Source organism: Oncorhynchus tshawytscha, linkage group LG22 (assembly GCF_018296145.1).
Source record: "Oncorhynchus tshawytscha isolate Ot180627B linkage group LG22, Otsh_v2.0, whole genome shotgun sequence".
Lineage (NCBI taxonomy): Eukaryota > Metazoa > Chordata > Actinopteri > Salmoniformes > Salmonidae > Oncorhynchus > Oncorhynchus tshawytscha.
The window spans coordinates 14,539,496-14,559,541 of record NC_056450.1 but is presented as its reverse complement, the minus strand read 5'-3'; the positions used below and the strand labels follow the sequence as shown (position 1 = coordinate 14,559,541).

At 45.3% G+C, this 20,046-nt stretch overlaps 2 protein-coding genes across 4 annotated transcripts; both read right to left on the bottom strand.

Moving 5' to 3' along the window:
* Positions 1-440: 440 nt before the first annotated feature.
* LOC112221876 (CDK5 and ABL1 enzyme substrate 2) lies at positions 441-11,596 on the bottom strand. Of its 3 annotated transcripts, XM_024384278.2 has the most exons (9): positions 11,013-11,595; positions 10,017-10,112; positions 4,374-4,451; positions 4,134-4,239; positions 3,883-4,054; positions 3,663-3,760; positions 1,403-1,509; positions 1,057-1,261; positions 441-922 (listed from the first exon to the last, which is right to left on the bottom strand). In XM_024384278.2, the coding sequence occupies exons 1-9, from the start codon at positions 11,585-11,587 to the stop codon at positions 782-784; spliced, it is 1,578 nt and encodes a 525-aa protein (XP_024240046.1). In that variant the 5' UTR covers positions 11,588-11,595; the 3' UTR covers positions 441-781. The 3 variants fall into 3 exon arrangements, with proteins under 3 accessions (XP_024240046.1, XP_042159746.1, XP_024240047.1); XM_042303812.1 differs by lacking the exon at positions 4,374-4,451 and having other exon boundaries at positions 4,134-4,323; positions 11,013-11,596; XM_024384279.2 differs by lacking the exon at positions 4,374-4,451 and having other exon boundaries at positions 11,013-11,594.
* A 1,507-nt stretch (positions 11,597-13,103) lies between these two features.
* LOC112221875 (XK-related protein 7-like) lies at positions 13,104-19,185 on the bottom strand. The gene is made up of 3 exons (XM_024384277.2): positions 18,624-19,185; positions 16,122-16,321; positions 13,104-15,553 (listed from the first exon to the last, which is right to left on the bottom strand). The coding sequence occupies exons 1-3, from the start codon at positions 19,154-19,156 to the stop codon at positions 14,595-14,597; spliced, it is 1,692 nt and encodes a 563-aa protein (XP_024240045.1). The 5' UTR covers positions 19,157-19,185; the 3' UTR covers positions 13,104-14,594.
* Between the last annotated feature and the right edge of the window lie 861 nt (positions 19,186-20,046).

Genomic DNA, 20,046 nt, shown 5'->3' with positions numbered 1-20,046 from the left:
TTCCATACATGTTATTTCAGAGTTGACATCTTCACTATTATTCTACAATGTAGAAAATAGTAAAAAAAGAAAAGAAAAACCTTTGAATGAGTTGGTGTGTCCAAACTTTTGACTGGTACTGTACGTGTGTGTTGTTTTTGCTAGACATTACTGCACTGTTGGCGCTAGAGACAAGCATTTCGCTGCACCTGCGATAACATCTGCAAATCAGTGTATGCGACAAATAAACTGATTTGAGCTATAAATGAGCAAAGATAACACCAGGCACCATTTACACATAAAAATGACTTTTCTGCACCTTTGGACAGTACATTAAATTATTTCAAACTGATAACAACCATCAACATCAAAGCCTCCTCTCTGTGTGTACTTAAAGACACCCCCATTGGGATGCTACCCCACACCCAGTTGGAGCTATTTTTCAATAAATAGTTAACTTGTACTGTTTGTACAAATAGACATGGTTTATAAAATATATATTGATCAGAATGCAATACACACCACAGAAAGAAGTTCGGTACAAGCGAATCAGTCCAATATCTTTGCGGATAACACTCAATCCTTCATATCGTGATAAAGAAACATTCAAAATAAATATTGAGCACCAAACCCCCCCCAATTTGAATAAGGGACATGTCTGCTACACCTAAACATATTCTAGGGAAGAAAATGCCCCCCTCCAGGTGATGATCCAGGATCAGCATTTCCAATCAATATCATCAGGACTTAAATATCCAAACTGGACCCAGGCCAGTGATTCAGGCCACCTCCAGGCTCCAGCCTAGCCCTGCTGCACCAGCCTGCGGTAGTGCGGCATGACCTTGCTGTCAGGGAGGTAGAGCCCCATCTCCAAGGCAACCAGGACAGGGAACTCCAATGGAATCAACTCCCGCCGGTTTATACGAAAACGCTCCTCCAGCTTCTGCTCAACCATGGACAGAGGGGGGTTGTAGTGTTAAGATGGTTAAGAATCTATCTATGATCACTAACAACTCATAGAAAACAAACTTAGTTATCCTGTGAGAAAAAGTACATGTAAGAATTTACATCACTCACGTCAATCAGCTGTCGGACCTCCTGCTTCTTCAGATCACTGCTGATCTTGGCTGCCAGCAGGACGCAGGCAGCAGACACCAGCTTCCTGTTTTGCTTGTTCAGGCGGCCCTGCAGCACCAGCTTCTCAAAGTACACAAAGGCCATGGCCACCGTGACTGGCTGCAGACTGCACTCCTCTCCCACCGCACGCATGTCCCGCTTCAGGCTGTCAAACAGGAGAGAGGTTATTGGTTACACATGGGTGTTCATGGAGACAAAGACACAAAGGGGAGTTTCAGACATAGATATAGACAGTGGATTTAAAAAAAATTGTGTTGACTTGTTACATCTGTGTTCATGTCTGCACCTTCTTATCTTGCTGAGGGTCAGTTTGATATGGGGGAACTTCTCCTTGAACGTCTCATTCATGTCTTTTTTCAGGTCTGACGGCTTCACGTACTCAATAACAGTCGTCTGGAAGACAGGTAACAAGATAAATAAACTTCAGTTACTGCTAAACACAGCTGTTAGAATCTCGACGAGAACCCTACAATTGTATATTACTCCAGTGCTAGCCTCTCTACACTGGCTTCCTGTTAAGGCCAGGGCTGATTAAGGTTTTACTGCTAACCTACAAAGCATTACATGGGCTTGCTCCTACCTATCTCTCTGATTTGGTCCTGCCGTACATACCTACACGTAGGCTACGGTCACAAGACGCAGGCCTCCTTATTGTCCCTAGAATTTCTAAGCAAACAGCTGGCGGCAGGGCTTTCTCCTATGGCGCTCCATTTTTATAGAATCGTCTGCCTATCCATGTGAGAGACGCATACTCGGTCTCAACCTTTAAGTCTTTATTGAAGACTCATCTCTTCAGTAGGTCCTATGATTGAGTGTAGTCTGGCCCAGGGGTGTGAAGGTGAACGGAAAGGCACTGGAGTGATGAACCGCCCTTGCCGTCTCTGCCTGGCCAGTTCCCTGCTCTCCACCGGCATTTTCTGTCGCTAACCCTATTACGGGGGCTGAGTCACTGGTGCTCTTCCATGCCGTCCCTAGGAGGGGTGCGTCACTTGAGTGGGCTGAGTCACTGACGTGATCGTCCTGTCCGGGTTGGCGCCCCCCTCGGGTTTGTACCGTGGGATAGATCTTTGTGGGCTATAGTCAACCACGTCTCAGGATAGTAAATTGGTGGTTTGAAAATATCCCTCTAGTGGTGTGAGGGCTATAATTTGGTAAAGTGGGTGGGGTTATATCCTGTCTGGTTGGCCCTGTCTGGGGATATCGCCGGACAGGGCCACAGTGTCTCCTGACCCGTCCTGTCTCAGTCTCCAGTATTTATGCTGCAATAGTTTGTGTCGGGGGGGCTAGGGTCAGTCTGTTATATCTGGAGTATTTCTCCTGTCTTATCCGGTGTCCTGTGTGAATTTAAGTATGCTCCCTCCAATTCTCTCTCTCTCACCCTCTTCCGGAAGACCTGAGCCCTGGGACCTTGCCTCAGGACTACCTGGCCGGATGACTCCTTGCTGTCCCCAGTCCACCTGGTCATGCTGCTGCTCCAGTTTCAACTGTTCTGACTGCAGCTATGGAACCCTGACCTGTTCACCAGACGTGCTACCTGTCCCGGAACTGCTGTTTTCGACTCCCTCTCTCTTCCGCACTTGCTGTCTCTAACTCTAAACACTCGGCTATGAAAAGCCAACTGACATTTACTCCTGAGGTGCTGACCTGTTGCACCCTCTACAATGGCTGTGATGATTATGATTATCATAAGACCCTGCTGGTCATATACAAACATCTTGGCCATGTACTGTTATAATCTCATCCCAGCACAGCCAGGAGAAGACTGGTCACCCCTCAGAGCCTGGTTCCTCTCTAGGTTTCTTCCTAGGTTCCTGACTTTCTAGGGAGTTTTTCCTAGCCACCCTGCTGATTGATAAATATGAAAACTTTGCTTTCATCCTATTTATAGAGATTCCATGTAAGAGATTCCATCATCTACGAGGGGCTGTGTGTTCTCTGGAAAATAATGATCGACATGGAAGGTGGAACTGTCCTTCCGCGAAGTTGCATTATTTTCCAGAGAACGCGTAGAGCCCCGAGTTGATTATCCCTTTTATACCATGGCTATAATTTACCCCTAGAAATGTTTTCAATTGCAGGTAGAAATGTGTTCAACATCCACTGAAGTAGCAAGCAAGTTGACAGTAGTTGCCTTGGTTACCAAAGAGACTTGGTAGTTTAGCTAACCAAACCATCAGTTCTAGCTTGCTATTATGAAGATCAAATGCAACAATGCCAATAAATGTTTTCATGTCAACTTTCGCTTTTAAAAGCAGTTCTAACATAGAACTATAGCCACTTCATTGTACTGTGTGTTATCGGGAAATAATGCATGCTCTAGAATACCCTTCAAGCCAATCAGAAACAATTACTCAACAATGCCATGATATAAGATGTCATTTTTATTATGTGCAGTGAAGTTTACTGGTCATAAAATTGCTTTATTGTTTTAGTTTATAATGGTGCTACTGTACAAAATAAGTGCATTCTGGACTGTCAGTGTGTCTTGTGATGTATTGTCTAGTCAAAGTCATGTGTTGCATGTATAATTTCACATGAACGCTTACCATATAAGATGCAAATATAAGAACTCTCTTGTGTCTCCCGCAAGGCCACTGAGGGTCACTGAGTAGGTAGGGATCATAGTCTGCCAGGTCTTCTATACCTGTAAAAATGGGGATTAAATCAAATGAGAACACACACACAGTAATGATTGCAAAAACAATTTGCCAGAGGAGAGAGAGAGAGAGTGCATGTAAGCCTCTATTCTAGTGAAGTGGAGCGTACTCGGGTCCTGTCCTATGGTGCTGTTGACTCGAGACGGGTTGGTGTAGTTCTTCTGGCCGTTGCCTCGGTAACGGGATAGGGGTGTCTGTGTTGTGCTGGGCTCTAGTGGTCCACTGCTCTTCGACCTCACCAGGGCATTAGTTGGGAAAAGGAATCGGGCGTACGATACCGTCTGAAGAGGAAATATACATATTAACTAACACAAAGCACAGACAGATAGTACATAATCACACTCTCCAGTTCAACCTTACCTTTCCATATGCCCCTAGCTCCACCCCAAGGCCCTCCAGGCCAGGGAACAGGTCAGAGCCAACCCCAGAAGACAGCCGTTGTCTCTGAGCATCCAGCTTTGGGTCACTGGGTGGGCAGGAAGAGAAACTACTCATGTCACCATCATGCAGCTCCACGTTAAAGCCTGAGATCATTATAACAACTCCTTTCCTGAGGGCGATACATGACACCTGTAGTTGGTTGGGGTTGTGTGTTTGTACCTGAGGTGAATACATTCTCCATAGGGCAGCACTGAGAAAGCAGCACATAGAGACCGCTTGGCACAAATCAGCATAATCCTGCAGGACATAGATAGCAAGTACAGGCACACAAAACATATGCAGTGTCAGGCTACAGAAACAGCCACACTACAGCCATCTACAGCATTAGTACTGCACTTATTAGTACAATAAATACACAAGGCAGGCAATACGCTTGACCTCATCTTTACTAGAGGCTGTTCGCCTACTAATATCAAGGCAACCCCCCTCCAGGTCTCTGATCACTACGGTTTCCTTTTCTGTCTCATGTTCCCTCAACCCTAGCAACTCAGCCCCTATTCAGATAATCATGCGGCCATTGCAATCGTTGCGCTCTCTCTCCCTCACTACTCTCTCCTCTTCTATCATATCTCCCTTCTGCTAAATCCTTCTCCTTCAGTCCCCTGGTTCTGCCTCTCCTCCCTTTCCACATCCTATGACTTGCACTGTCCCCTTTCCTCCCGGCCGGCTCGACCCTCCCCTCCTGCTCCGTGACTGAGTGACTCATTGTGAGTTTACAGAACAGGGCTGTGGGCAGCTGAGTGAAAACTTACAGAGGACCTATCATCCTTTCACTCCCTCCTCTCCACCTTCTCTTCCTCTGTAACTGCTGCTAAAGCCACTTTCTACCACTATACATTTCAAGCTTTCGCCTCCAACCCCAGGAAACTCTTTTCCACCTTCTCCTCCCTCGTTAATCCTCAACCCTCTCTGAGGACAACTTTGTCAACCACTTTGAAAAGAAAGTTGACAACGTCCACTCCTCATTAACTCAGCCTATTGAGTCCACTGGTCTCACTCACACACAGAACTACCCTATGCCTGGACCCCTTTCTCCCCTCTCTCCAGATGAAATCCTGCGACTAGTGAGGTCCGGCCGCCAGACAACCTGCCACACTACACCATCCCCTCCTCCCTGACCACTGGCTGCATCCCCTCCAATTCCTCATCCCTGATCACTACACCATCCCCTCCTCCCTGACCACTGGCTGCATCCCCTCCAATTCCTCATCCCTGCCGCACTACCCCATCCCCTCCTCCCTGACCACTGGCTGCATCCCCTCAATTCCTCATCCCCGATCACTACCCCATCCGCTCCTCCCTGACCACTGGCTGCATCCCCTCCTCATTCCTGACCACTACCCCATCCCCTCCTCCCTGACCACTGGCTGCATTCCCTCCTCCCATTCCTCATCCCTGACCACTGGCTGTATCCCTCCTCCCATTCCTCATCCCTGACCACTACCCCATCCCCTCCCTGACCACTGGCTGCATCCCCTCCTCATTCCTGACCACTACCCCATCCCCTCCTCACCCCTGACCACTGGCTGCATCCCCTCCTCCCATTCCTCATCCCTGACCACTGGCTGTATCCCTCCTCCCATTCCTCATCCCTGACCACTACCCCATCCCCGACCACTGGCTGCATCCCCTCAGACTTCAAAATTGCCAGAGTCGCTCCCCTCCTCAAGAAACCAACACTTGACCCCTGTGATGTTAAAAAAAATACAAAAATAAAAGACAGACCCGTATGCCTTTTCTTTCCCAAACACTTGAGCGTGCTGTCTCTGACCAACTATCTCACTATCTCGCTCAGAACAATCTTCTTGACCCTAAAAAGTCAGGCTTCAAGACGGGTCACTTAACCAGACTGACAGATGAGCATTGTGTCACGAAGGTTCACAGCACTGCCAAAGCTGACTCTCTCCTCTGTTCTCATCCTCCTAGATCTATCCGCTGCCTTCGACACCGTGAACCATCAGACGGCCCAGGACAAACACTGGTTGGCAGAGAGACAAGCATACGAGAGACAAGCATACGAGAGCCACAGGTGGAGAGATGGCCCATCTCCTTATTAAAGAGTATGTCCAGGACCTGTCTCTAAGTAACGATTACAAACATTGCCCTGACCTGAAAATGACCCCAGTTGAATTGAAGCCTTTTACGGTTCCCAGGTGGATGATTGAGAAGATGCAGAAGGCCATGGAGGCCCAGAGTTCAGGGAAGGAATAGAGTCCTAGTCAGTAAAGGGCACCCTGTTCTCTGGCCCCTGTACAAAACAGTGCACTAAAGAGCACCATTTTGTGAGTGGCAGGTAGCCTAGCTGTTAAGAGCATTGGGCCAGTAACCAAAAAGTTGCTGGTTCGAATCCCCAAGCCGACTAGGTGAAAAATCTGTCGATGTGACCTTGAGCAAGACACTTTACCCTAAATGACTCCTGTAAGTCGCTCTGGAGAAGAGCATCTGCTAAATGACTAAGATGTAAATGAAGCTAGGACAGCAAAGTCCCATCTTCCAAAAACATGTTAAATAATCCCACAGCACCTCCCAAAAAAAATGTAAAAACAATCACACTTGACTCTTTTCCCTCTTACTAGCTCAGACTTTGTTGATAGCTACACAAGGCCAAAAGTATGTGGACATTCCTTCAAATTATTGGATTTGGAATCTTCAAAGACAAACATTAGCAGTAGAATAGCCTTACTGAAGTGACTTACAATGTGGTACAGTCACAGGATGCCACCTTTCCAACAAGTCAATTCGTCAAATTTCTGCCTTCCTAGAGCTGACCCAGTCAATTGTAAGTGCTCTTCTCATTGTGAAGTGGAAATGTCTCGGAGTAACAATGGCTCAGCCGCGAAGCGGTAGGCCACACAAGCTCACAGAATGGGTGCTGAACCGCGTAAAAAAAAAAGTCTGTCCTCGGTTACAACACTCACTACAGAGTTCCAAACTGCCTCTTGAAGCACAAGAACTGTTTGCGGGAGCTTAAGATCTCCATGCGCAATGCCAAGAGTTCGGCTGGAGGGGTGTAAAGCTCTCTGCCGTTGGACTCTGAAGCAGTGGAAACTCATTTTCTGGAGTGATGAATCACGCTTCACCATCTGGCAGTCCAACAGACGAATCTGGGTTTGGCAGATGTCATGAAAACACTACCTGCCTGAATGCATAGTGCCAACTGTAAAGTTTGGTGGATGGGAGAAATAATAGTCTGGGGCTGTTTCTCATGGCTCGGGCTAGGCCCCTTAGTTCCAGTGAAGGGAAATTTTGCTTCAGCATTGAATGACATTCTAGACAATTCTGTGTTTCCAACTGTGGCAACAGTTTGGGGAAGGCCCTTTCCTTTTTCAGCATGACAATGCCCCCATGCACAAAGTGAGGTCCATACAGAAATGGCTTGTGAGATCATGTGGAAGAACTTGACTGGCCTGCACAGAGCCCTGACCTCAACCCCGTCGAATACCTTTGGGATGAATTGGAACGCTGACTGCAAGCCAGGCCTAATCGCCCAACATCAGTGCCCGACCTCACTAATGCTCATGGCTGAATGAAAGCAAGTCCCCACAGCAATGTTCCAACATCTAGTGGAAAGCCTTCCCAGAAGAGTGGACGCTGTTATAGCAGCAAAAAGGGGACCAACTCCATATTAATAACCATGATTTTGGAATGAGATGTTCGAAATGCAGGTGTCCACATACTTTTGGCCATGTGTTTTTTGAGGAAAAATGTACTTACTACAAATGTGATGTGGTTGTCCCACCTCGCCATCTTAAGTTGAATGTACTAACTGTAAGTCGCTCCGGATAAGAGCGTCTGCTAAATGACTAAAATATAATGTACTTCACCAGGACAAAAACATGGTATACTGTAAACCGTGACAGCCAACAAAGCTACTTCAGCCAGTCAACCTCAGCACAAGAGTAGACATTTGAGTGAGAAACTACAAAACGTGTACGCAACCAGTGCAGTATAAATCTGCTGACAGTTTAGAGTAAGCTCAAAGCAGCTGTAAACATCCAGCCATAGCACTTAGGCCTATCTATAGACAGCCTAAATCTACACACAGCTGCTAAAGGAGCCAGTCCTCACAACACACCAGTCAATAACATACAACGCCAGCCAGCCCAGCAGCCTCTCCTTTGGGATTTCAGCCTTGTAGCTAAAGCTCAGGCCAGACCTTGGATAAGAGAAGCTTATCTCACCAAGGGGGAAATACATACACTTTTTAAATCCCCTTTCTCATCCACTCCAGTGGTTTTACAGTTACTCCAATGCTCTGTATAGACTAAATACAAGTTTATAAGCAAAGACAGAAACGTTGGGAAACTGGTTATTGCCAGAGGCATATATTAAAGAGTTGAAACAATATAAAACATTCTAAAAGGTGGCCCAATTCTAGACATTCAGTTACATAGTATTATTTAAATATTTCCCCATGCTAATGGAGCACTAACATGGCTCCATAGAATTTTGAAGTGTCATGTAAATGCACTATAATGCTCATTTTAGACATGACCATGTGTACAAAACATTAGGAACACCTGCTTGTTCCATAATATAGACTAACCAGGTGAGTCCAGGTGAAAGGTGCTACCTCGTTGATGTCACTTGTTAAATCCACATCAAACCAGTGTAGGTGAAGGGGAGGAGACCGGTTAAAGAAGGATTTTTATGCTTTGAGACATGGATTGTGTATGTGTGCCATTCAGAGGGCGAATGGGCAAGGCAAAAGATTTAAGTGCCTTTGAATGGGGTATGGTAGTAGGTGCCAGGCGCACCGGTTTGTGTCAAGAACTGCAACGCGGCTGGATCTTGCACAATCAACAGTTTCCCGTGTGTGGGAGGCATTGGAGTCAACATGGGCCAGCATCTCTGTGGAACGCTTTCAACACCTTGTAGTCCATGCCCCGACAAATTGAGGCTGTTCGTGGGGCGCTAACAATGGCTGCAGTGCCATATAAAAATGGTCACATAATGCAGAAACCTCAGTGTCCCAACTCTAAATACAAGGCTCTGGTTATTGCTAAACGATCTTACAACGAGTCAGCAACATGCGATACTGTATTCGCATTTGACACATGATACACAGGAGACTATGGGTGTGATATTGTCTATGATTAAGTCATCTTCAGGTAGGGTGAAAAGAGCAGGGTTCTAAAACTGTGTTGTTTGCCTTGTTGAAACAGATTAGATGCGTGTCTTATATGCATGTCCCCAGGGGAACTTTTCTTTCTAAAAGACAACCTAACAGCTGCAGCCATAGCCCTATACTCACTCACGAAAACACATTGAGTAAGAGACAAAGTTCAACGGAGATAGAATAGGCTGGGTGCAGCCTGAGCATGATATTTCAGTCCCATCTTACATAAGGGGTGTTTTACTGTTATTGCCAGAGAGGGTTATATTTCCACAGGGCAGCTCTTTGGTGTTTTGATTTGTTTCCACGGGTGATTCAATTCACACAGTCCTGCTGCTACTCATTTAGGGGTCTAGCTAAGTGAGCGGTCTAAGTTCCAGCAGGTCTCTTAGTTAAAAGCCAAATGTATGAGTTTCATTGCAACCGGGCTTAATATGGAACCGGCTGTGAAGTTACTTCATGGAAAAAAATACTCTTACGGCCTTTGTAATCTTCTTCCCTCTTTTCTAGACATTACAATGAATTGATAATTGTAACTAATTTACTGTATGCCATGGAGTACACAAAAATACCATTTAGAATGCCTTGATCCCACAGAAGAAAGTGCTATGTTTTGGTTGTCAGTTTCATTAAAATACATGGTTTGCTCAACATCTTCTGCATTCTCATTTACTACTTTAACTCACCTGCTGCCTCTCGTGTCATATTGCCTCATACTCTTGATAAAGTGGACCTTCTTGGCCACCCTTGCGGGTCCTGGAGAGCCCGAATGATTCCGTGACCTACGACAATGGATTACCCCAAAAGAGTTGTCAATTAAAAACGTCAACATTAAATCATGTCTAATGTCTGGACCAACAGATAGCAAGCAGCACCATATCATTTCTCAGTGAGTTGTAGAATATGGAAGTAGACTAAGTCTGTACATGAGGGGAATTAACAATGTGCTTGAAATAATAAATAAAGACCTTGTAGATTTCTTCACATCACATATTTGAATAACAATGCCAAAATTACAATCTTATCTGACAGGGAATTGAAGTCATTTGAGTAATTGTCTTTTTTTAAAAGATGATCAGAGAGGAGAGAAAGATGTGGGGTGGGCGAGGGAGAGATGAAAACACAGGACAATGTCTAACAATTATTGTAATATTTACTTACACAAACAGCAGATAATTTTGTTAAAATAAGCAACCCAATAAACAAAATATGTAAGAACTACATCAAATAATTGGATGAGCTTTTAGTTTTACTTAGGGATATATTGTGCAGCACTTGTAGCTAGCTGCCTGCAAGGTTTTTTTTTTTAATCAGACCTTGACGGGCAGATACGATTTTCTCAATGGGGCAGCTGACAATATAAAAATATATAATCATAATATTATTGCCTTGAGAAAAACGTTGCTTTTTTTAAACGACAATTTCGAAGGTAGGTCTAGTACACTGTTCCCATTTGAATAACCATTGATTTCTATAATGAAAGTACCTGTTGGCAATATGCGGAAGTAAGAACACCTTTATAAGTCAGGCCTATTCTGTCAAACGTAGAAAAGGCCCATGTTTGTTACAATGAATACAAAAGCAGTTAGTTACACCTACAGTCCCGACGGATGGTCATCATGACAGATCCCTGATTGTTTACCACCCTAATAAAAAGTGTGTATCTAGATAATATGTCCCACCTTTGACGTGTATCCCCCGGCACGGAATTCAGAGTCTGGAGCACAGATGGCGATTTGGCAATTGGATTGAAGGTCTGAGGTCCAGAAATGGGGGACAGGGGGGTATCTGGGGGTACTATGGTGTCTACACCCTCAAACAACACCTCACGGCACCCCACAGCAACACTTGCGCCAGTGTCTGTAGACATACCCAAATTAGGTAGGACTGGGCTCAGTCCCCCAATCCCCGCCACAGTAGTAGCAGCGCCACCGGCCAAGTAGGGTGATACATGGGGGAAGGTTCCGTAGGTACACGGTGAAAATTGAGTGTGTCCAATCGCCTGTGCCCCGGCGGCGTCTCGACTTCGGAGCTCGGCGGCGTCCCTTTGACCGAGGTTTCCATTGCTGAGATGATATAAAGGCCGTCCGTCTAGAGATATGTTGTTCAGGAAAGAAAGAGCCGCCTGTCTCCGTTGTGAGTCTTTACCTTTTCGCAGGTGTTCTTTTTGTGATTTGGCAGTATTACCGCCTGTTTTACACTGACGACCGCACGCAGCAGTCGCCATTCTAGTACTATAATGATTGATCGTGCGCATTGAGGAACGAATTTAGCCGGCGAGAGGACAACTCCACACCCACCATAAGATGATTGGTTCGGACGTATCATTATGTAAATAAGTTCGTTCTAGCGGATTGGCTGTGAGATGTACACTGAGTATACCAAACATTAGGAACACCTTTTGTCCTCAGAACAGCCTCAATTTGTCGGGGCATGCCCTCAACAAGGTGTCGAAAGCGTTCCACAGGGATGCTGGACCATTTTGACTCCAATACTTCCCACAGTTGTGTCAAGTTGGCTGGATGTCCTTTGGGTGGTGGACCATTCTTGATACACAAGGGAAAGCGTTGCAGTTATTGACACAACCCTGTTCAAACGCACTTCAATATGTGTCTTGCCCATTCACCCTCTGAATGGCACACACACACACACACACACACACAATCCATTTCTCAATTGTCCAAGGCTTAACACTCATTCTTTAACCTGCCTCCTCCCTTCATCTACACTGATTAAGGCAGATTTAAGTGATATCAATAAGGGGTCATAGCTTTCACCTGGTCAGTCTGTCATGGAGAGAGCAGGTGTCCTTAATGTTTTGTCCACTCAGTGTATATATGCCATTTAGCATACACTTTAAAAAAAAATCTAAAGCGACCTATGTCCTGTGTGCATATGTTTTATGCATGGGGATGAACAAACTATCCTGGCATCCAAAGCAATGCTTTACCAACTAAGCTACAGATGCTAGAGAGGAATTTGTAACAACTGGTAGATACATCGTTACAATGGGTAGAGAATCATACTGTAGGTACAACGGATAGATACATCATAGGCATAGCCAAGGTATTGTTATACATTAGAGCCTATGCATTTATTCAGCAAAACTTTGGACATCTTTGGAAATCTTAACCAATATATTTTTACATAAATTATTAGGGTCCTATTTACTCATTTAATTTCACCAATCGGTGCACTTCATGGTAAGTATATGGATCTTATTTATAACAGCCAACTACATTGAGAAGGTTGGTGATCATTTATATTGAATTACATTGTGCTGCAGATTTTCAATATTGTGCCCCTATATGAGATAAGAGTGGCTGGGTAGTGAATTGTTTTCTGTTGAAAGTGATGATAAATAATAAATAATTTTGTGGACACAGCCCCACCTGGCCCAATGACCTCTGGCTGGACTCAGGTGCCAGCAGCCAACAGAGTAGTGTTTCATAATCCACTGATCCACTGCTACATGATGAGACAGGATTTAGCTGTTTACCACTGGGCCATCTAATCAGAACAATCTGTCACTTTAGTAGAATGATTCGCTCGGTCTTTCTCTCCATCTGTCTCTGTCCGTCTGTCTAATTGTATGATTCACATTTAAACCATTCTACAGTAGTTTGATAACTGTATTTAACTGACCTAAAAGATTTCCAGTTCCCACATGTACTTTACATGTATGTATATTTAGGATAATGAACTATATTTTGGATAACTGTGGATGCATTTGGTTACTGAAAATCACACATTGAAAGAATGACTTGGTCATAGAAGGTAAACACATTGCTCTTTATTTTCTCAACAACAACATAATGAAAGTCTTTGTTCTTTTTTTCTGCAGTGACCAGCAACAGTCTGGAAAGACCCGTTTAAGGCTTTGATTCTGGTATGTGTGTTTGAGGTACAGCCCAGCCAAACCAGTATGGTTTGATGGATGAATCCAGACCAGAACATTGTATAAGTTAAGCCGTGGTGTTATACACAGACTCAACAGATAGCACCAACATGGAGCCGTGGCTTCATAGTTCTGTGGCTATGTGGAGATACTGTATTCATCTGCGTGCTAACAGGAGAATTGAGTTAACTGGACAGCATCTTTCTACAACACAATATCATATGAACCCCAATGTACAACATACACATGTGCACCCGCTCCTCACATAAAATTGCTCCCAGTTTCAGCCTCTCAGCCACATGGTTCTGTCTTCTTCTTCTGGATTTAAAGTTAATACGCTCAATTTGTAGTGCTAGACAGATAGAACACTTATTTATGGAGCAATGACAACCTAGATACACACAAAGCACATACTGTATCATCATCATGAAGATTGAGAGAAATCTAAACTATTTTATACATGGCATCCGGAGTCCAGACAAGTTAGACATAATATAGCAATCCATGGTGCAGCAATCCTGCACATTCTGTATCCAGCCTACTTTCTATTTGTTGTACTACACAAATGTTGTTGTAATACCACACCAACTGTAGAAAACATAGTGTACTGAACATTCATCTCGATCAATTTTTTCAAGTTCCCTTGCTCTTTAGAAATCGTCCTATGGATTTTAGACAACTTATTAAGGCTTTGAGATTACTTAAACATGCATAAATAGCTATGACAAATCACACACAGCAGTAAGATATTCCATTGTCATCTTCAGGTCAAAATGTCCTGTTCCAGTAGCTCAAATAGATGGATATGTATTAAGCATACCCATGTGACTTATTTACTGTTATGGTGTATTATCATCATAAATTAACAGAAATATTGTCATAGGTATTCATAAGGTTTAGGTATTGTCTCTAATGGTATTTGTCTTGGCTTGAGAGGACATTATTTTGAAGCACGTTCATTGAGGATGGTTTCTCTCTGATTGACAGCTATCCACAAAGCCCAGCTCCTCTTTCTGTGTCCCTCTGCATGTTCACTGATCCCTAACCTCTGACCCCTGGCCCATAACCCTCCCTGTACCATCCCCCTAACCTGAGAAATTATACTGACACCAATATACACACCTCACCTAGTCACCTACTTAAGCCACATTAGACATTGTGTATCTGTCCCAGACCTTTGATGTGAAAACATTTGGACACACTCCACCTCTCCATGTCAGTGTACCCTTGATGCTACACAACACCGACGGGCGACAGAGCAGAACTGGAGAAGAACTGATCCTCAGAGGGAGTTAGTCAGCTGTGTTCCACTGTGGGGCCTTACTTGCTGGCTGGGAGCCAGTTGAGTAACAGCACTCTCTGCGGTTCACACCGTAGTCTCATACTCCATCACCTCTGTGGGAGAGCCTAGACAGCGGTACTGGATCCTTGGTGTGACCGGAGCAGCACCCTCGAGCACCAGGATGGTTTTGCGCAGCCGGCGGTCGATGAAGTGGGCATCCCAGGCAGGGTACTTCTTCCTGGGCAAGTCAATACGGATGACTGGCCCCTCTGTACTAGGGGCAAGGGGTGGGAGAGTAGCCTTGACTCCTCTTTTAAGTGTTCGTACCAGAAACACGTCTGAATTAGCCCCTCCCATCTGCTCACGGTCTCCCCCTTTAGTCCTCTGCAGGGTCCTGGGGGGGCTGGCCACTACATCTGGAGGGAGAGAGGAAGCTGGGGAAAGGCAGGACTCCACTGCTATCTCCTCCGGCACCCCCCATCCCCACCCTGAGATAGGACCGTCAGGGTGCAGCAGGCAGTAGTATACAAACATAAAGAAGGTGCCCAGAGCGTAGCTACTGGCCACCATACACACTGTGAGCAGGGCATTGAAGTCTGACGTCTGTGGGGCGCGGTACAGATACCAGAATGTGGTGAGTGCCACGTTCTCAATAAATACAACCACACTGTAGACGAGCATACGGCAGCGTGTGCGCCCCTCTCTCACGCTAAACCAACAGAAAACATACACAATGCCGACCACCATGTTATAGATGATCTCCTCCCATTTGGACATGCAGAAGTCTGTTTCGCCTTGAATGATCCAGAATGTCATGATGCACCAATGGGCCACAATGAAGATACCAAAGTAGAGCTGGAATACGGAGGCGAACAGGGCAAAGGCCATCGTACGGGCTCCGATGGTAAACAGGTGCCACAGGATTTGCACAATGACGGCCTTGTAGGACATGGGAAGCTTGTCGTCCCGGGAGTCCCTTAGAACCTTCTGGTAGGAGGCGATCATCCAGGACAGGGACACCAGCGAGGCAGAGGCTGAGAGGCCTGGAGAGAGAGATAGAGGCAGGGAGAGACAGGAGGCAGGCAGAAAGAGAGAGAGACAGGAAAGAAAAGTAGAGGTTTAGCAGTGTAAAAGGGTCTGGCAGTCATGAGATTAAAAGAACTCGCTGCTGAGCTGAGTGTCATGTGAAGCAGAACGCTCCTTTGTAGTCTAAGGAATGCTTCAGGCCGGGGAAACATTCCTACAATCCAGACCAGTATGCCAGAATTTGTGTCAGCTTTCACCCATCTTGGTGTAGGCATTTTTAAATTAAGGATGTTTTGGATTGAAAATCTGGCAGTTCTGACTGAGTGATGTCACGTTTGGGGGAGTTTCAGAGGGTGATGTCACTAGTGAGTGATTATTAAGGTATAGGCATAAGCAATATAAATGGGTTTGGGTATAGAATGTGTCAAGATACTGGATAGTTTGAGATGGTGATTAGTATGGTAAAGGACCTGTCAATGTCAAGGATAGGCCATCACAGTGGATTGTATTGGGGAGTTTGAGATGGTCATGCCACTAGTAATTATTAAGGTTCAGGACAGTATTTGTGTTCAGACCGTGACTCACCCTGCAGCGGGAGGACCTGACTGGCCTGTACCATGATGCTTAGCTGCAGGACCAGCTGGGGGGCGCTCTTCAGGAAGGACTCCAGCAGGCGCAGCATGCTGATGTCAGCGCTCTCAAACATCATGCGCCAGTAGAAATGACGGCGCTCATGGTCCCCACGCCAGCGACTCTGCACCCCCAAGTACAAGGCATGGACATACCTGTGGAACATCAGACAGGACGAGGGAGGTGGGGGGATAGGGACAGAGAGGGAAGGGCATGAGTATGATATTAGAATCATGTCACATTTTTTTTGCGAGAGAAAAAGAAACACTCCATATCAATCTGTTTTATCCACATGACAGAACCATTCCAAGACAGATGGCTCATTGCAGCCTTAGTCCAGCCTCATTCTAGCAACTGAACTTCCAACTCTCCAGACAGCCTGGGAGCTGTCACTCCATCCAGACAGAAAAACGGGTAATCGTTTGTCTCTTGGTAGAGTGCCACTGAGCCTGAATCGGTCTGGTCACTTCATCCTGTCCTCTCCAGGCTACAGAAGTGATCGCGTTGACAATATAAAAAGATACTTTCTCATTTGACATCAACCTCTCTAAATGGAGTGACTGTTTTTGTCATGCGTCATTACCTCTGACTGATTGTGTGAAAGAGAAATGTGTCTCTGTGATGGAGGAACAGGAACTAAATGTGGCTTGGTGATGGCTAGAGGGAGGATGGGACAAAACAGAGCCCTGTCCTATAGTATCTCAATGAGCCCAGTGAACCAGGAGGGAGTTAGTATAACCCTTTCTGTTCTGGTTTCCTCTGCCTGGGGATGTCATATACACACAGCACACACATAAATGCATGCTTTTGTTTCCCACTGATGATTATTCTCATTCAAAGTGATCCAAAAGCATCCTGCCATGCCACTCCCATCTAATATCATCCAAGCTGATTTAAATATAATGACAACATGCTTTGCTGACCCCAGAACAGCATCACTAGCCTTTACTCGCCTCTATCCCAGTGCACCTGTCTGCCTGTCTGTGTATCAGTGACAGTTCATTCCAGAGTTAACACCTGAGGGTAAAACACTCAATGGTAATCCTCTTTAATGTGCAGACACGCCAGTCCAAGACCAGCAGCATGGAACAGAGCACACACAACAGCTTTAATGGCATTACAGCTAATACCACTTTGCCTCAAGAGATTTTCAATAGACTCCTCAGATGGGACTGTACCGTGTCTCAATCTATACCAGGAAATAAAGAATATGTCAATCCTGCCCATGGAGTAATCTAAAATCAAATCAAAACAAATTTGATTTATCACATGCACTGAATTCAACTGGCGTAGACTTTACAGTGAAACACTTGCTTACAAACCTTTCCCAATGATGCAGAGTTTAAAGATACAGATGCAGTGAAAATGAGCAGAAAACTGATTTTGCAAAGAAAGAAATGATGGTGTGGTTGTCTATTCAAACAGTGTTTCTACAGTAGATCATGTGCCGGCAGACTCATTCAAGTGACAGTGAATTGACCTGAAGGTCGATCCCTCACATGTAATTGACATACAGTTGCCTAGCTATGTAAACTTACTTTCTGTCCCAGGGGAACAATGATAGAGAGAGAAAGAGAGAGAGAGAGAGGGTGGGGGATAGAAGGACATAGATAATTAATTATTTGCCTCTGAGGTCCATATCACTGGCTGCTGTGAATACTATTAGCCTACCAATCTTCTCACTACAGTTCAAGGCAACAGCTAGAGCCTGTCAAAACCAATCATCACAGACTATGGCTGATTCCAAGACTACTACTTCTGTATCTGTGGCTGATTCTGAAGACTACTGTATCTGTGGCTGAGTAGACCTACAGAGCAATATATCTGCACTGTGAAATGCAATGAGGCTAAGATATATTTGTTACATCCTCCTAACATGTCTAGCCTATTTTTCACAATAATTTTGGCATGCATGGCATAGATAGAAAATCCATAACATAGGAAATCCATGTCCTGATATCAAATCCTAACACTCCCCATCTCACAGAAGATCCGACACTTTCACACTCAAACGATGGAAGAAAGACAAATGGGATGTGTGTGTTCATAAAGCGAATGGTGTGGATGAGTAGACGATTTTCCCCGGGAGATTATTGACCTAGAAGCTCGTGAGGGGGGAGGAGCCTACAACTCCCTAACCTCGTTACCAGACGTCAAAGAAAGCGATACAAAAGACATATCGACTTTGTGAATAGAGTAGCCTTCTCTGGGCGAGTTTAGTTTAGTAGGGAAAAGGCTGAAATTAGGAGATGTTTTAACAATAATGTTTCAAATTGAGCTGTTACAACAAACCCAAACATAGTAGCCTAGTAGGGATATAATAATGTTTTGATCACCATCTAAGCAGAACCCCGTCTCTCTCTCTCTCACACGCGCGCGCACACACACACACACACACACACACACACACACACACACGTTCAAGCCAGGACAGTATCAGTGTATGAGTGATCTTACCTCCAGACCTGTGCTAGCTGAAATATATGGATGATGCATTGAAAGAGCCACATAAAGGCTCTGCAGCAGCCCCGGGCGCCTCCCATAGTGCCGGTCGTAGGCAATGCCCCGACCGCAGCATCGCGGCCAGCGCCCCCTTGCTCGCTGTCCTTGGTGCTGAAATGGCTCTTCGCTCCGGATGCTGCGACCACGGCAGCTGCGGCTGTGCTACTGTCGTTGGTATCCGAATAATCATAGGCGAACCACCTAAAACTCAACACCTGAACCACCACAGATGGAACTATCACGAAGACCAGTGTCAATGCAAACCACCAGTAGTTCCGCCTGAGGTAGTAGTCCGCGGCCAGCCACAGGTCTGAGGCCCCGTCCGAAAAGAACACCAAAAGTGCACATATCGTCCAGCTACAGTCGAGGAGCGAGTAGCGCTTCCTAGCAGGGTGGCACTGAGGCGAACGTTGAGCTGAACCGGACAGGCACTCGGGCGGGATGTCATTTCGCAACGAGACGGGTGCACCATCAGATTTAGCGGCCATGTTTGTTTTAGAGAAGAGAGTGGGCAAGGGAGATGAGAAAATGATGGAAGGGGGGAGGGGTCGCGTATATGTGTGAATGTCTGAGTGTGTGGGGGAGAAAGGGAGGGAGGAAAGGCGAGGGGAGGTGGGAAAGCGAAAACGATATTTCATAATAAATCCTGACGAAAAATGTGATTTATTTAGCTACACCATATGACAGAAAATTAACAGTAAAATGTTAGCACGCTAGATCATCATACGATTAATGATTGTGCGGTTTTCTTTAAGACTGCATTTGCACTGGCAGGGGGAGCCATGATGAAACAGTTGGACGTTTCATCGGTGCTGAACCGAACTGTGCTGAGATGGCCGTTTTGACAACACAGCACACGGATCATCAACTAGATTCAGCCCCGGGCCGATTTTATGTTGAGCGGATGGTCAGGGGCCCGGAACATAATTACAAATCATTTGTAGACTGCATATGTAATGTTTAGTTTGACTAAAATATAATAATTTCAAGCCTGGCTTATATTTGTATACGATCACCTGTCTCTCTATTATGAGTGGGAATGAGCGGGAATAATTTAAATCACTTGGAGCTGAGTTCCTGGTGTTTTTACTGTCTTTTATGTCCAACAATGACAATTGAAAAAAAAAATGTGTAGGGGGGCTCAGAAAACTTGGGAGGCGAAATTAAATCAACAGTGCGCCGCCAGGTGGGGAAACCTAACATAGCAGATGTTAAAATGTCATTTTGCAAGTGCATTCAGTACTTTATGCTTTATATGAGTAGGCCTAATTTGCTGTAAAGGAGATTGTTGCTCCTCTGTGTAGTTAAGGCCTACATGATCCATGTGCCACAAAGATACTGTACTGGAAACATGTCTTAATAGATGACCTATTAAATA

Coding starts and splice junctions, on each gene's coding strand:
- LOC112221876 (XM_042303812.1), bottom strand. CDS start 11,587: ATGCGCACGATCAATCATTATAGTACTAGAATGGCGACTGCTGCGTGC. Junction 4,324..10,016: donor TATGACACGAGAGGCAGCAG/GTGAGTTAAAGT, acceptor TATCGCCCTCAG/GAAAGGAGTTGTTATAATGA. Junction 1,510..3,662: donor TTATATTTGCATCTTATATG/GTAAGCGTTCAT, acceptor CCTGTCTTCCAG/ACGACTGTTATTGAGTACGT.
- LOC112221875 (XM_024384277.2), bottom strand. CDS start 19,156: ATGGCCGCTAAATCTGATGGTGCACCCGTCTCGTTGCGAAATGACATC. Junction 16,322..18,623: donor CAGCTAGCACAGGTCTGGAG/GTAAGATCACTC, acceptor GATGTTCCACAG/GTATGTCCATGCCTTGTACT. Junction 15,554..16,121: donor TCAGGTCCTCCCGCTGCAGG/GTGAGTCACGGT, acceptor CTCTCTCTCCAG/GCCTCTCAGCCTCTGCCTCG.